This window comes from Alligator mississippiensis, chromosome 3 (assembly GCF_030867095.1).
Source record: "Alligator mississippiensis isolate rAllMis1 chromosome 3, rAllMis1, whole genome shotgun sequence".
NCBI classification, from domain to species: domain Eukaryota; kingdom Metazoa; phylum Chordata; order Crocodylia; family Alligatoridae; genus Alligator; species Alligator mississippiensis.
The window spans coordinates 124,575,632-124,591,444 of NC_081826.1; the positions used below are offsets into that span (position 1 = coordinate 124,575,632).

Here is a 15,813-nt window from a genome sequence, read left to right on the forward strand (position 1 = left end):
TTTAAACATATTCGGAACAACAACAATAAAAAACAAATTAACCTTTAGGTCAGGTTTATGTTCATTGCTATATGTAGATGATAAAACAATAAATAGTAATGTAGAAAAAGCACATAGGTTCATTAAATATTTCTGTTCTGTATTTGGAAAATTCTGACCTGTAAGAAATTTAGGCATGACACTTTTTATTAAGGCTGGGGAAGGAGCCCACCAATTTATAGGTTCATTTAAAACTGGCTTACTGATAAATCTTAAAATGTAGTTGTTAATAGGGAGATATCAATGACCTAGGCAGGGTCCCCTAGTTATCGCTTCCAATTCTTATTAATATTTATGTCTGAAGTCTGGATGATGATAGAAAACATTTGTAAAACCAGTTGCAAAGGACATACATTTGGTGCTGTAGCAAATAAGGAGGAAGACTGCTTTGTGTTATAGAGTGATCTAAATCACATGATTAAACGATTAGTATCAACAGCATACATTTTAATATAGGCTAAAGAAATCTAATACCTCTGAGAAACAAGAATGCATGACATATAAATGTGATGGGAATCTCTGTCTTGGAAAACAGTGACTTGGGCTCATCGTTGATAATACTTTAGCATGAATTGTCAGCACAAAAAGGGTTAACACTATAATTGGAGGTGTAAAAACTGGAATACTGAATACCTATTGAGTGGGAATCACTGATATTCAGTGTTGGTTAACCACTGCTGGGATACTATGTACAGATCCGAGGTGCACTCATTCAGGAGGATATGGACATAATAGGGAGGGTTCAAAGGAAGGCCACAAAAATGTTCCGTAGGCTGGAAAATAAGGCTTATTTAACTTGCAAATGACAGGGGCTTGTATGTGGATAAGATATTGGATAATGCTGGTGATTGTTAAAACTGATTTTCAATATTGTTAAGAAAGGCACAAAAAGATCTGATGGACAGAAATTGAAGTTACACAAATTCAACTTTGAAATAAAACAAGGTTATCTAGGAGAGTATGTAATTAAATATTGGTGCACCTTACTTGCCATGACTTAATGAGTTGAAAATGAGTTTAGATATTGTTCCGAAAGATATGCTTTAATTCAAGCTTTGGTAGAAATTCCATGGCTGGGAGATGAAAATGTGCTCAAAATATAAGCATCAGTTTGAGTATAGAATGAAACGAATAGAATGAGAAACACCGAGGAAATAAGCCAAGGTACACTGAAATTTCTTCTTTTTATTCCCTTATTCCAATATCTTCTTAGGGGGAAGATGATCCCATCAGACTTGGAGGCAGAAATACTCAAAGCCAAGAGACAGGTTTGTTTTTCATCTGTAAGTTTTAGGTTATAGTGGGTTCAATCTGGCACTCCTAACCCTGTGAAGCTAATGTTGAAGTTAATGGGAAGAAATAAAGCTGGGCAACATGTTTTTTAGTGCATAATACATTTTGTAAAAATACCTTTTTGGGGGAATAGTTTTTATTCATGAAGTCAGGTCAAATTTAACAAATGGCTTAAAAAAGGGGACAGTTCTGAAAGCTGAAATGGTTAATTTATTCATGTAATTAATTAGAAGCTGTTCAACCTCTTTATTACAAGGATTCTAATCAAACTTTCCAAAACGTTTGCTACCTTCAGGATGCGACCAAAATGTGTTACAAAATTAATTATGATTATAGTCACTGATGACTGACAGAAGAAAAGATGAGACTATATTCTCTAAAATACCCATTATGTCAATATGGATTTGTATGACCCTGTGTTATTTTCAGGGACGTACCCCCCTGTATGTCACTGCCACAGCTGGAACCACTGTATATGGAGCCTTTGATCCTCTTGTCAACATTGCTGATATATGTGAGAAGTATAAACTCTGGATGCATGTGGACGTAAGGCTTTTAGAGATATTACTCATAATTATTTATTATAGGATTATAATCTGGAATGTATTTTGTCACTAGAGGGAAGAGATTCCTATAAAATTCATTATCAACCTAAATATATAGATGTTGATGAATAGACTTATTTAAGAGGAGATAATCTTTCATTGAAGGGTGTGCCTGTTTAGAAATTGAGTCATCCATACTTGTTAGCCTTCAAGTACAATAAATAAAAATTCAAAGCACTTCCTTATATTAGAACAATGCAATTCAAAATATGGCAATACACTGTCATACAATGAATGATCAATGGAATGAATAGTGCTCTTTTAAAAGAGTTATTTATTCAGCATGTACTGACATACTAGTGGTACAAAGTCACTGACACTGGTAGAATATTTCCTAAACAAACTTGGGAGTGGCTAGGACCTGGATGGTGGGGCGGGTCATCCTGGCATCCTAGAAACAATAAAGTAGTCAAGCCCAAACATATAGCAAGTACTGGATCATACAAACCAAATCAGTAGCAAGTAGCCCTGTCATTGGTGTTGAACTGACAATGGGACATAAAAGGAATTTCAAAAGGCTTAGTTAGCTGTAACTAAAAGCTGAATTCATCTGAGGCTGAAATTCTGTCTTTGAAGTTAATGACAAAATAGAAATGGACTAAATATAGCCAGGATTTCACCAGAGGCTTCATGGTTTGTTGTGATTGAGCCAAATCTTCTTTGTTGTACTTTTTGCATGAAATCACAGTGGAGCCACAGGGTCTATTTGATTAAGTAAAAGTACATGTGGTATTATCTGTTTCTTGTGTGTAATAATTATTCACAGAGTAATCTAGAGAATTTTAGGTGTGATATACTGCAATACAGTGTTATCAACCAACAATTAGAAAGCTATCTTGAATACACCCGCTTTGTTCTCCAGCAGCTTGTAGGAGCAGGAGGTTCTCTCTTTTTTCCTGCCTTATTTGTACATTGGATTTCTGATACTATTTGATACTTGAGTTATTTGTTAATGGAGTTGTGTCTTTTTCAAATGGACAGGTTTAATGAAGGAATAATTTCTACGCTTATTTATTATCATAGTTCAGCATCTCTCATTTTGTGTAGGCAGCATGGGGCGGTGGGCTTCTGATGTCTAGGAAACATTCCTGGAAACTTCATGGCATTGAACGGTAAGCATAAATATATTGCATATTATTATTCAGCATAAGTAGTATTTTTCTCTTCTCTCTTCTTCTAGCCGTGTTACTCAGGGTTCGAAGTACACTTTGACTCTTGGTGGGGAGAGGGGGTTGCAAAAAAAATTGAGCTGCCCATCATGATGCCCTAATAAAATTGGAGACCCCCCAGGTTATGGTTTTCAAATCTTATGGAGGGGTTCTCATTTCTTATGGGGTGGCCCAGCCCTGCCCCCAAGTTCCCCCATAATTCGAACCCTGATGTTACTTTTTCCTGAATCCCTCCATTGGCATCTTGTCTTTTTATGACAAGAGATTTAGCTTCACTTTTTAGGTCTTAAATAATTCTGCCTTACATCTGTATTAGATCACACTCCCTCCCATTACATGCATTCTTCCTAGTCCTTAAGCCTTCTTCTATTCTGAAGCTCCTTTTCTCATTCCAAGCTTCATACTTTTATCTGCCCTGTAGCTTCCTTCACCTAGAATCATCTTCATTTCCTGACTCACAATCCATAGTTTCTTCTTTCTTTGAAAATGTCTCCTTAAAAAGACTTCTTCTTTGTTTAAATAACCTTCACATTTTCCCAGCCCTGAAATGGGAAAGCCCTTGTGGTGTTAGCATATAAGCTCTTCAGAGCAGGAATTATAGGTGTATATGACATATATGGAAAGCGGTACGTAAATTAGTAATGGTGTGTGTGTGTGTGTGTGTGTGTGTGTGTGCATATGTGCACCCATTTGTGCATTAAATGACCCTGTGCACAGTGTGCACAGCTAAACAAGACACCTACTGAGCAGTAGCCGAAAAATACTGCGCGGTAGCATGTCACAGCATGGGCAGTGCTAATACACCACTGTGCAGTATTATTAGGCTACTGCACACTAGCATCACCTAAAGACATTCACTTCTGCTACTATGCAGTTACTCTGGTTATTGCACATTTATTTAGTACTTGTATTATTTAATAAAAGTACTAAATAAGGGCACAGTAATGACTGTGCAGTAGTGTCTCATGTAGACACACCCAGAGTGTACAGGGTCATTTAGGATAATTATGGATGCTGCATTTAACATGTTCTTGGTTTATCACTTAGAGCAAATTCTGTTACCTGGAATCCACACAAATTAATGGGCGTTCCACTTCAATGCTCTGCCTTCTTAGTCTGTGAAAAGGTATGGTAAATTGTATCTGTCCTGTGTCATCACTGTCTCAAAATATTAGTGTGAAGATGAGCTCATGCTGTTATTCTGAAAGCAGATTAAGACAACTCCCTGTCACATAAACCCTAAACGCCAGTCCTCAACAGGTCTGATAGCCCTCCATCCTTTGAGGTGTCTGATGGGGTACAAATCCTGCTTTAGTCTCTCAAGTTGGGTAGATATACCTCAAGGGTTATCCCACCTACCTGAAATTATTCCAGGATCATGCTCTAAGCCCCAGAATCATGGAACCTCTGGGAGAAGAAATCTTTCCCATCCTCACGTTTTATGAGTAAGGAAACAGCTTCCCAGAAGGCTTCTCCATGATCGTGTAGCAGCCCACCTTCCAGACACGAAGGAAACGTGCAGACGTGTGTGGAAGTTTGGTTCTCCGGGGACAAGTAGCAGTGGCACACCTTGTGTCACTGCTAGTTGTCCCTGGGGAATGCCTATGTCACGCGCACTCTGGTGCATGGCAAGTTACACTGGGTGGAGAAGGGAGGCTGGGGCCAGCGCTGAGCTCACCCCAGCAGCTGTACCTGGGGTCCTGGGGGCCTCCCAGAGCAGCAGCAGCAGTCTTGCCATGCAGAACCTGGCCAGCAGTGGAGTGTGGCTCTGACTGGCTAGGCTCTGGCTTTGGGCAGTGCATGGTTCTTCTGCGTGCGCCACTCCACTTTTTTTTCTATGCATTTTTTTGACCCCTGGATACCCAGGGGTCAATAAAACCCTCTGTGCTGCTCCCTTGCAGCGTGGAGAACAACTGAACATGCAGCATGTGCCGCCGCAGACGTGTCTGCAGGGCGACATACCGCAAGGCCATGCTCTTCTGGATACAGTCACGCACTCTAGCTAGGTGAGATATGGAAGGGGTGTAGGCCATTCACAATTTCTACATATCTCAGGATACAGGAAAGGGATATCCAAGCCTTATGAAAGCAGGAAGTAGCAAGTATTTTTTTCCAATGTTGCTGTACATACATATAAGCATTGTTTATATTATAGATTTCAGAAGTAAGAGCAGTATCTAGTCCAGCTCTGGAGAATTATTTACTGATAGTTTGTGGGCATTATCTGAGTACAGAGCCCTGTGTGGAGGCTGAGATTCATATTTAAATTTATAAAGTCAGAGTAATAGATTTTTAAGGAAAAAAGGGACCACTGTGTCCATCAAACCTGAATCGGTTCCCAGAAGTAATAGCTGAAACTTTTGAAAAACATCCAATACTAACTAGAAAGTCTTCAGGTAATGGAGGATCTGCTACTTCCCTTGGTTAGTCTTTCCTCTGAGTATTGGACATTTGAATCAGGAAGGACAGCAGCCCTATTTACTCAGCACAATTTTCCACAAAAATTATCATATCTGAAGACAACCCTAGTATGTATTAAATCTGTGTGGTATTAAAGTTAGAACATGTTTTGAGCAGTTCCACAGTAATTTTAATAAAATCTCTAACATGCAGAGCTCACTGATTGTCAGTACCAGACCCAGCACCATAAAGCAATCTTGAACCAGCTCTGATGCTGTGCCAAGGCTGGAACTGACAATCAGTTGATTGTCAATGCCAGCCCCAGGACCCTCCAGGGCTGTGGGCATCCAGCTTTCAATTTGATCCTGGAGGAACCTGACAAGTGAGTGATCCAGGATCCTTCCTGCTGTCATGTAGCTTTCCTCAACCCACCTGGGGGCTTGGTAAAGTGAAGGGGTCCCTGGTTTGGTAAGGATGCAAATTGCTCATTTTAACTCTCTGGAGAAGTCTGACAATAGCTTAATACATATTATTTAATATGACCTGGAGATGCTTCTTGGATAAAAAATCATAACTTTGCTATGATATGAGACAAGGTTCCTTGAGTGAATCTGATATCTTTTATTAGACCAACCCAAATAGTTGGAGAATAGTTACTAAGCAAGCTTTCCGGTTCAAAAACCCTTCGTCAGGCTAAGGAAGTTTCAGCAACTTCCTTAGCCTGATGAAGGGTTTTTGAACCCAAAAGCTTGCTTAATAATTATTTTCCAACTATTTGGGTTGGTCTAATAAAAGATATCAGATTCACCCGAGGAACCTTGTCTGCCTATGTCCTTAGACCAACATGGCTACAACCCACATGCCTATGATATGAGCGCACACAGCCTTGTTTTACTGCTTTAAGTGCACTTAACAACATGCTAGGTGTAAGATGCAACATGACCCTAAGTAGAAAGTTATATTTCCCTTTGTAGCGCAAAATACCATGATGCAGCATTATGTACCTGAATGTTTGTCTTACACAGGAGCATTGGGACACAGGTAGCCTGGGTGTGAATTTACAGTGCAGTAGCTACTCCTTACTAATTCTGTACATAACCTCTTTCAAAGTTCAGTAAATGACCTTGTACGAGTTTGTGTTTAGTGCACACACTGAGGATCCACAAAGGGGAAGTGGGTATAGAGTAGTGAGTGTTCTGTGAGTTCACATCCCAGCATACTGTATGCTAACTTTCAGGCTGTGAGCTAATGTATCTGTGGAAGCCTTAACTTTGGAGTTTTCTGGCTGTTGAGTATTTTTTCCCTACTAGGTAAATTAAACACAAACACTCACACTACGTAAATACCCACAGAAATGTGTAGTGAAAGCCATTAGAAAAAGTTAATGTTTACTGGCAGGTAGTTAAAATTTTACTGTGATGTTTACTATATTCCATACGCTATAGAAAACCCTGTGAAGTCAGTAGTAAAATCAAATGCCAAGGGAAGTTAGATTTTTTAAAAATGTTGACTACTGTCCAATATAAACACACAGTTTCCTATGCATTTATTTCGATGGCATTTGTTACGATACAGTTATTCTAAGACAAAGTTTCTTATTCTGTTTTTCTTCATTATTGCCCCTTTTTATTGTCAGTCTGTTGCTCTTTTCATAGTAGAAATGGCATTTTTGCTGCACAGTGAATTTTCTTTCTGCTCATTCTGCCTGGATGGTAGCTGAGGACAAAAAAGAGTTGTTCGCATTACTGCAGGCAGACTGAAAATAAAGTTTTCATGCAAAGATTTTCACCACGTTAAGTCTGAAGATATTGCCAAGCACTTAAACAGAGCAAAAGAGTAAAGGCATATTTTGAGGACAAATTTGCAAAATTGCATGTGATTTCTTATGGAGAGAGAGAAACATTTATTATCCAGACAGAAATGACTGGTCCCAGTCAGATGTATATGGTGGTGTCTGTATTCTTCCATAGCCTTTGAAAAATGGTAGCAACTGTGGGAGGGGCATGTATTACTATAACATTAAATATTTTGGCTCTTGCATAATAAAAGCATTTATATGAAATTTTATACATTTGGGACTTTATCCTATGTTTCTTTCATATCATAAGTTTCTCATAGTGATCTAGTATTCTCAACCTTATGCTGGGACCTGTTGAAAATTTTACAGAATCAATACTAGGCGTAACCTTATTCTAAATGGGAAGGTTTTTGGCTTCCACTGTGTGGTGACATAATGAAGAGGGCTGGTTACAAGACAAGGAAAATGTGGTTTCAAAATTTGTTAGCAACAGGCAGCAGAACAAATATAAGAATCCTCAAAGCCTTTTTAGAGACAGACCAACTAACTGACTGAGATTCCCATCCCAAAATAGCCAAGCACACTTACCAATAATGCGGGCTATCCAGATTTAGTTCCCTATTCTTTCCAGTTTACTACAGGGACCTAGGATGTGGGAGATCCACATGCTAATATATGCTCTAACCACTGTGTTATTGGCTGTTTCTGGAAGAGCATAGTGTCTACCGCCACCATGCCAAGTCACACTTTATACATTGCCTCCCAAACTGAAAGCAGTGTAGGCAGTGTAACATAGTGCTGGCCACACATCTCTCAGCAGAGCTTATTAGACTGCTTGCAGCACTCGTAGTTCATGAAGAAGCACGTTGAAAACGGGCATTGTGTGGTCCACTGCAGTTCTCCCCGGTCCCCTACAGAAGATGCTGTACCAGACCTGAGAACTCTTACTGACAAAATACATTTCTGAGAAAAATAATGAAACAATAAATCAGCATTTTTTGACAAAAACACATTTCCTCAAAAAATGCCTGACCAGTTTCATTTGTACACAGGCTAGATTTTATTCAAGTATGTAAGTTGACTTAGGCAGGCAAGGTTTGTTAAGTAGATGTGATATCTTTTATTAGACCAACTGAGTAGTTGGAAAAAAGTTCTTGGCAAGCTTTCGGGTGCAATCACCCTTCTTCAGGCATAGGAAGTCTCTGCTGTTTTGAGACTCCAAGGAATGAGAGAAGCTAAAAGTGTGGCAGGATGTCAGTGAGACTGTAAATAGGTAGAAATCAGAAAGACAAAAGATAAAGCGAGGAAGTGAGGAGGAAGAAGGTGGGGAGGCCAAAGGGAGACATTACAGTTACAGAGGCAAGGTAGAAAAGAGGCTGTCTGTGAAAAAGGAAATAGTTGGAGATCAGGAAAACAGGAATGAGAGAAGCTAAAAGTGTGACAGGATGTCAGTGAATATATAAATAGGTAGAAATTAAAAAAATAAAAGGTAAAGCAGGGAAGGGAGGGGGAAGAAGGGAGGGGAAAAAAGGCCAAAGGGAAACACTGCAGAGGCAATAATACAAGGTAAATAAGAGGCATCAATGAGAAAGGAAATATATGGAAATCATGAAGACAAAGTGGGGTTCTATTCCACTCTACTCAACTCTGAAAAACACTGAATGCAAAAAGTGGACAAGTGTTCACTGTTTTTTTTAAACTCAGTTGTAAGGTTACAAGGATGAAATGTTACAAGAACAGATCCATTAATGATGTTAGAGGGGCTCAGGCAGGGTGGAATAGGATTGCACTTAGGCACATCATAGATGGCAAAGGATCTGCCCCAAGTGTTTTTCAGTTCTACTCTTAGTAGCTGATGCAGATAGCCTTAAATGAAGCTCATTTGTCTAAATACTGTGTTTTTTGACAGTTGTGTTCCTTTTCTAGGGTCTTCTGCAAGCCTGTAATCAGATGTGCGCTGGATATCTGTTCCAACCAGATAAACAGTATGATGTAACTTATGACACAGGGGACAAGACAATTCAGTGTGGCCGGCACGTAGACATTTTCAAACTTTGGCTAATGTGGAAAGCTAAGGTAGGAAAGGACTTAGGAAATGCAATGCAACTTTAATTTCCTCCAGTCACTTCTGGCTGGTCAAAGAATGAAACAACGGGTCAGGCCTAAAGTTAAAATGGGGGTTTGGGTAAGAGTGGATAGTAATAGAGCTTCTGGTGGAGCACACTTTGCTATGAAACTCATTTCCCATAGCAAGTAGGCTGATCCTGGGCCATTCAGGGTTCACATCACAGTGCTCAGCTTTGGTCTATTAGTATGTGTTCTCTCAGGCCCCGGGCAGATGTTATAACAATTGCACCATGGCTTTTTATGCAGTGCAGCATGTGCATGGCTACATGTGCAAAAGCCAGATGTCAAGAGAGGGGAAAAAGTGGCATGACAGCTTGTAATGCCACTTTTGGCCAGCTGGAGGAAATATTCCCTATCCCAAGCTCCAATACCTAGATCCAGACAAGGGAGGTGGTTTGGGGAAGGGAAATAATCCCTGTCCCATACAAAGCCAGGCAGGCTAGTGATTCTCCTCCCTTGGTGCTGGGCAGAGCAGGGGGAATCCCTCCCCTGAGCTGAGGAAGGCTCTCAGCAATGGGCAAAGATTGCAGGGAGTACCCTTCCCCAGCACAGAGAGAAGCACACCAGTCAAAGCTCTCCACTAGGGCTGTGCAAGCTTCGGGTGCTGATTTGATTCAGAGGAGATTCGGCCCGATTCGGCAGCCAAATCTCCAAATTTGAATTGAATCAGGAGACCAATAAAAAGGTCTGAATCAATGTGAAACTCTCCAAATCAATTTGGAAAAGATTTGCAGAGCTTCAGAGATTCGGACAGTCCCTGCTTGCCACTGCAGGGAGCTGGATCTGGACTCCATGCTGGTAAGTAGGGCATGGGGGAGGGGACCATGGGGGAACCACTGTCAGGTCCCATCCCCTGACTGCTCCCCCCAGCCCTCCTGAGCACCCCCAACCCCTGCTTCCCCCCCCTCCCATGGCTACCCTGCCCGCTCAAGCTCCTGGCTCTTAAAGAAAAAGAAAAAAAACCCACTCATTGGCTGCTGCCAGGCAAGGGGGCAATCCCTGGTGGCCACTGCACCGCACTGTGTGAGGGGCTCTGCTATGAGCCCCCATCTTCCACCCCCCTGCTGGCCCAAGCTCCCTGTTCTTTTAAAAAAAAGAAAAAGCTCCCACTCACCGGCTGCTGCAGCAGCCCTTGGGGCTTCTGGGGGCTTATGGCAGAGTTCCCCCAACAGTGAGGGGCAGTGGGGGGCATTGGAGATTGCCCCCCCCCCCACCTGTCAGGAGCCAGTGAGTCCAGAATTAAAAAAAAAAAAAAAAAAAAGCCCTCAGGAGGCTGGGGCTGCGCGGGCAGCCTCTGGTGGGGCTGGGAGAGTAGGTGGGGGTAGAGCCTATCCGATTCAGCTGATTTGGCGGTGGCCAAATCTCCAAATCAGATTTGGATGAATCAATTCCGGACAGTGATTCAAATCACTGAATCGAATTACTGTCCCCCAAATCAGCTGAATCCGAAGCAAATACTAGCCGCTTCGCACAGGCCTACTCTCCATCAGGGACTCAGGCATGCCAAAGATACCTTTTCCCCATGGGATTCCTTTTCCCCAGGGTGGGCGAAAAATCCTTCCTTCAGGACAAGCAAGAGTAAAGCACTGAGTAAAGCACAGGGTTTGTGTGTGGAGAGTGTGGAGCCATACCAAGATGCCTTAACTGCTTTGCCAGTAATAACACCTTGCTGTCTCATTCACTTTCAAAACATCTGAAGTCTATTTAATTAATGCCAGGATGGACAGATACTTTGGTGATGGGGACTTTAGAGAGCTACTGATAGCAGTGCAAGAATTAAAATGATTCTTCATCCATAATCCAAACTAAGCCTTTAAGCTCAAAAGAGATGAGGTAATTTCTTTGTCATTCTTCTTGTTTGTTATTTTTGCTACATCTTTATTTGTATTGTCTGTCTGCAAATTTTTCACGCTTATGTAGCTTGGATTATGCAAGTGTAAATGTGCTATCTTTCCAAGTCCTCACAATCTTTTGAGGATCACTTATTACTATTTTAAACAAGTTTGCCCTTTTTTGGACCCAATTCTGAAAGGCACCAAGTTCTTTCAATTTCTATTAATATTATTTGCTAAAGATTTACACAACAGTCTCATTCTTGGGATGCCTTATTTTTCTAACAAATCAAAGAGACTTACAATTTAAATGCCATGCCTCCTTTCTTGAAGACATGATGCTGTTTTCCTTGTTCAAATGCTTCAGAAAAGGCAGAAAATACATTGAAAATCATAAAAAATGCAGATTTTAATTCATGAAAATAAATTGGAGTTGCAACAAAAACAGTGAAATGATAAGGGTAGGAAGCAAAACTGAGTTTTCAATTCTTTGAAATAGTGTTGTACCTAAAGGTGAAAACACACCTTGTTCTTTAAGTGGAAAATTACATTAACAATTGCAGGATTCAATAAATATAAATACACATACAACTGAAAAATGAAATTTAAATTGGGTACCAACTTCAAGCAAAATACAGTTTCTATAACACGCATGTACAATCTTGTACAATCCAGATTTCAGGTGAAGTTTTTGGTTTTTTTTGTTTTTTTTCCTTTAGCTAAAGCCTAGAGGCTTTTAAAAAAAACAACCAATTACTTGGTTAGAATGAGTTTTGTCTGTTTTATAGAGTGATTACCAGTAAGTTCTGTAAAACAACACAATAAATTAAAATTTACCAGGACAACCTTCTGGTTTCTGCATCATCAATTTTATTCTTACCTAATGAAGTTTTTCTAACGTCTTGTCTAATACATTTTTTTAAGTCACCACAATTGCTGAGCATCTATATGTTGTTATTGAACAGGGAAATCAAGGCTTTGATATTCTTATCAGCAAATTCCTCGAACTAGCAGATTATCTTTACAAGGAGCTAAAAGCAAGAGAAAATTTTGAGCTTGTATTTGATGCTGAAGTAAGTAGGAAAATGCCCTTCTATTCTTCTTACTTGTACATATTCTCTTCTGCCCTCTATACATTTAAGTTGATGTAAAGTAGCATTACATTTTTATTCTGTCATTATCCCTGTTTATTTAGTTGAAACAGGCTCTTCATGGTTGAGTATATAAATACCTCATCCTATAGAAGAAAAGAAAAGCTTTATGTAGTATACATTTTCTGGAAGAGTATTTTGAAGTCCTTTTTATTCAATCAAAGGTTCTGGGATTACAGACAAAGGTGGTAAACCAAACTGTACTGGAGGCTTGCTTTTGCTGTGTTATGAATAATAACTTTAAGGGCTGGAGCAGGCAGCCAGCAGGTGCTTGATGAGGGCAGCCATTTTAGAGCCTGGTTCTAAAGGCTGGACAAGCAGTTTGCTGATAGCAGATGAGGAGGTAATATCTGACTGAGCTGGCCCTGGAACATCCTGGAGGTAAGGGCAAGAACTACAGGGATGGCAAGAGGCTCCTGGTCCTGGGGATGACCTAAAACTGCACCTTGCCGGGGAAGGGTGGCCTGGCAGGGTTGTGTGTGGTGGGACAGCCCCCAAGAAATGCCAGGCCAGTGACCTCCCTGATGAAAGGCAGGTGGCGGCGCCTTAACCCCAGCCCCAACCATCTGGTGGGTTATTGGGGGAGTTGGGGGCAGGCACACTTATAAAGAAGCACCTGAGCCCAGAAGAGGTGTAAGACCCCCAGAAGCCCCAAAGGGATAAGTATTGATATGGAGGCCTGCACAGAGTAGAGTACATAGAGGCACTTGAAGGACTGCGTGTGTGTAGTGCAGAGTAGGGCTGCTGAGGGTGGCTTGAAGGGCTGCACTGGATGGTGTACTGAGTAGGTCTGCAAGAGTGTCTTGAAGGGCAGTACATGGGACCACCCCACTAACTGAGAACAGGAAAAAGTTGCCTGGTGAGGGGCTAGGGGCAGAAGCAGACCAGTGTTTGGTGCAAGGACAAGGCCACGTAGAGTAGGGGAACTCAAGCAAACCAAAGGTGCTGCATACGCTGTGCCAGAGTGAGGATAATGAAGCCTGATGGCCCAAAGGGGGTCACTCAAGGAAACAGGGCAGTAGAGAGTGGTCCAGTGAGGAGTGGTGTGTGAAAGGCCCCTCTGAGTGGGGGGTGGAGTGAATGTGAGTGTGTAAGAGGCCCACTAGTGGGCTGAGTTTGTCTCGGTCTGAAGCTGGGGAGCAATAATAACCTGGATGTCACCTGAGACGCATGAGCCACAGTGTAGGGAAAGTACAGAGCCGTGAATAGCACCCTCTGGCATTGGGGCAGGGAATGGGCAGCCTCCCACTTATGATATCAACTAGAACATCAAGTTGTGGCAGGCGAGTGGGGCAGACTGCCCTAGACAGGTGGGTGGGCCAACTTGAGACCTGGCCCCAAGGTGGCCCCCTGTAACACACACCAGAGTAGACGGAATGGTAGCAAAGGCCTCGATTTTTGCACAATGTTGAGTAGATTTGAAAAAAAAAAATCATTAGAACATTTTTTGTTGGAAAATGCCCTCTGGTCAAAACCAAAGCCTTTCACAGGACTGTGCAAGAGGGAAGGATTTTGTGAGTGATATCTTTTATTGGACCAAGTACATGGTTAGGATAGATATAGACAAGGTTTCAAATGCAGTGACCTGAGCTACATTTGAAAGCTTGTCTGGATCTGTCCCAACTATGTGTATGGTCCAATAAAAGGTATCACCCACAAAAATCCTTGCTTCTTGCATATTTCCTGAACTATCATACCTACAACCTCACTCCAACACTATCAGAGGAATGTGACTACTTCAATGTTTTTTTTTAATAAAAAAAAATGAATCCATGCATCATTAAGACTCTTTGCTTTGATAAAGCCAATGTGGAGGATTTTGGATAAAAATGTTTTGCTTTAACATGTATTTATTTATTGAGGCAATGCATTCCCAACATAGCTCAGTGTGGCCTACATTAAGAGAACAGAGTAAATTATAAAATGAGAGAAAGACAAGAGAAAAATGAGCAAGGAGAGAACAAAACAACTTAAAAGGGAAGCTAGAATACCAACATAAAAAAGAGACCACTAAACAATATCTTGGCCTATCAGGCTTCAATATCTATCTTACAGGATAGACCCCTACATTAATTCATGTAGACTATTGAGGATAATGGGTAATAACTTTTGTGATCATTATTAATCTGAGCCAGTTTGGAATAAAAAATCTAAAGGTAAAATTATGGGATTTTCAAACATCTCTAAGTAGCTTGGAGAATAAATCTTTGAAATGCTTTTGGTCTTCAATAAACTCCACGTGACTTTGGTTGAGGTATTAATTAGGATTTTCTTTACTAAGAAATAAACTTCTTTGTTTTGAAGCCGGAATTCACCAATGTTTGTTTTTGGTACATCCCACCAAGTCTCAGAAGAATGCCAAATGGACCAGAACGAGAGAGAGTACTTCATCAGGTAAAAATTTTATTGATGATATTCAGAGAGGACTGGAGCAAATAAAGCCTTTACTGGGCTTAGTTCTTTATTTTACACTTACAGATGTCTGGTTGCTTTGGATGTGTTTAATCAGAACCCAGTTGCTAAAGTTTATGTGATGGCCAAAGAAGGACAAGCTGAATGTAATGGATAGCTCCCAAATGCCAGAATTAGTTACATTAAAAAAAAATAGCTTTAAAGGATCTTGAGGGGAGTGGGAGAAGGGAATCTAGGTTTCATAATCATTATATAATTTGTAGCTGATTATGACTTAGATCAAACAAATTGCATCCACAATTAGGCTGTGCACTACTCCTTGGTAACAGTTATTTTTACAGCATTCAGATCTCATTCACCTGAGCTACAGGGCTGTTTAAAAATGTTATGGAGATGATAAATATTTTCCTTCCAGTGGAATGATTCTATGTATCTTTTCAATCTCTAGCTATACAATCTATTACTATAAAACCTCTTAATAAGCATAAATATTGTAACATACACACATCTTAAATACAACTAAAATAGCCTCTGGCAATGGGACATTTGTTGGTTGCTATTTACAGCATGTAGATTTGGAGTATTACTCCTGAGATTGTGTATTATAATAAAAAGTGTGAATATTATCATCCAGAATAAGTATTAGTTTTCCTAGATTATTATGATAGTGACTTGGGAAATTTGTTGTGCAGCCTCAATATGGTAGTGGGCAGTTTACAATGATGACATAGGAGTAGAGTGTTGGAATTAATAAATTAGAAAAATTAGCATCTAGAATGGGGTTGCAGGAAAAAAAACCTCTTGGTCCTCACCACAACATATTTAAAAAGTGGCCAAGGTTCAGAGAAAATTAATAGAAGGTGAGTCAGTGACCTCTTCTTAAAGTATAAACATTGATGAATTTTGTTAAAAGCGTGCATGCTAAATCCATTGTTAGTAGCAAATATTAACTCTAAATTGTAGATTTTCAAATAATCTAAACTTCAG

At 40.4% G+C, this 15,813-nt stretch overlaps 1 protein-coding gene across 2 annotated transcripts in view; it reads left to right on the forward strand.

Annotated features, from left to right (window-relative positions):
• The window catches only part of LOC102565290 (glutamate decarboxylase 1), a 61,418-nt gene that overhangs the window by 42,288 nt on the left and 3,317 nt on the right, over window positions 1-15,813 (forward strand). For both annotated transcript variants that reach the window (XM_019490319.2, XM_059724371.1), the window contains 7 exons: window positions 1,253-1,307; window positions 1,762-1,878; window positions 2,985-3,049; window positions 4,154-4,232; window positions 9,231-9,380; window positions 12,229-12,336; window positions 14,719-14,808. In XM_019490319.2, coding sequence (XP_019345864.2) covers window positions 1,253-1,307; window positions 1,762-1,878; window positions 2,985-3,049; window positions 4,154-4,232; window positions 9,231-9,380; window positions 12,229-12,336; window positions 14,719-14,808 — 664 coding nt within the window. The remainder of the gene's footprint in view (window positions 1-1,252; window positions 1,308-1,761; window positions 1,879-2,984; window positions 3,050-4,153; window positions 4,233-9,230; window positions 9,381-12,228; window positions 12,337-14,718; window positions 14,809-15,813) is intronic.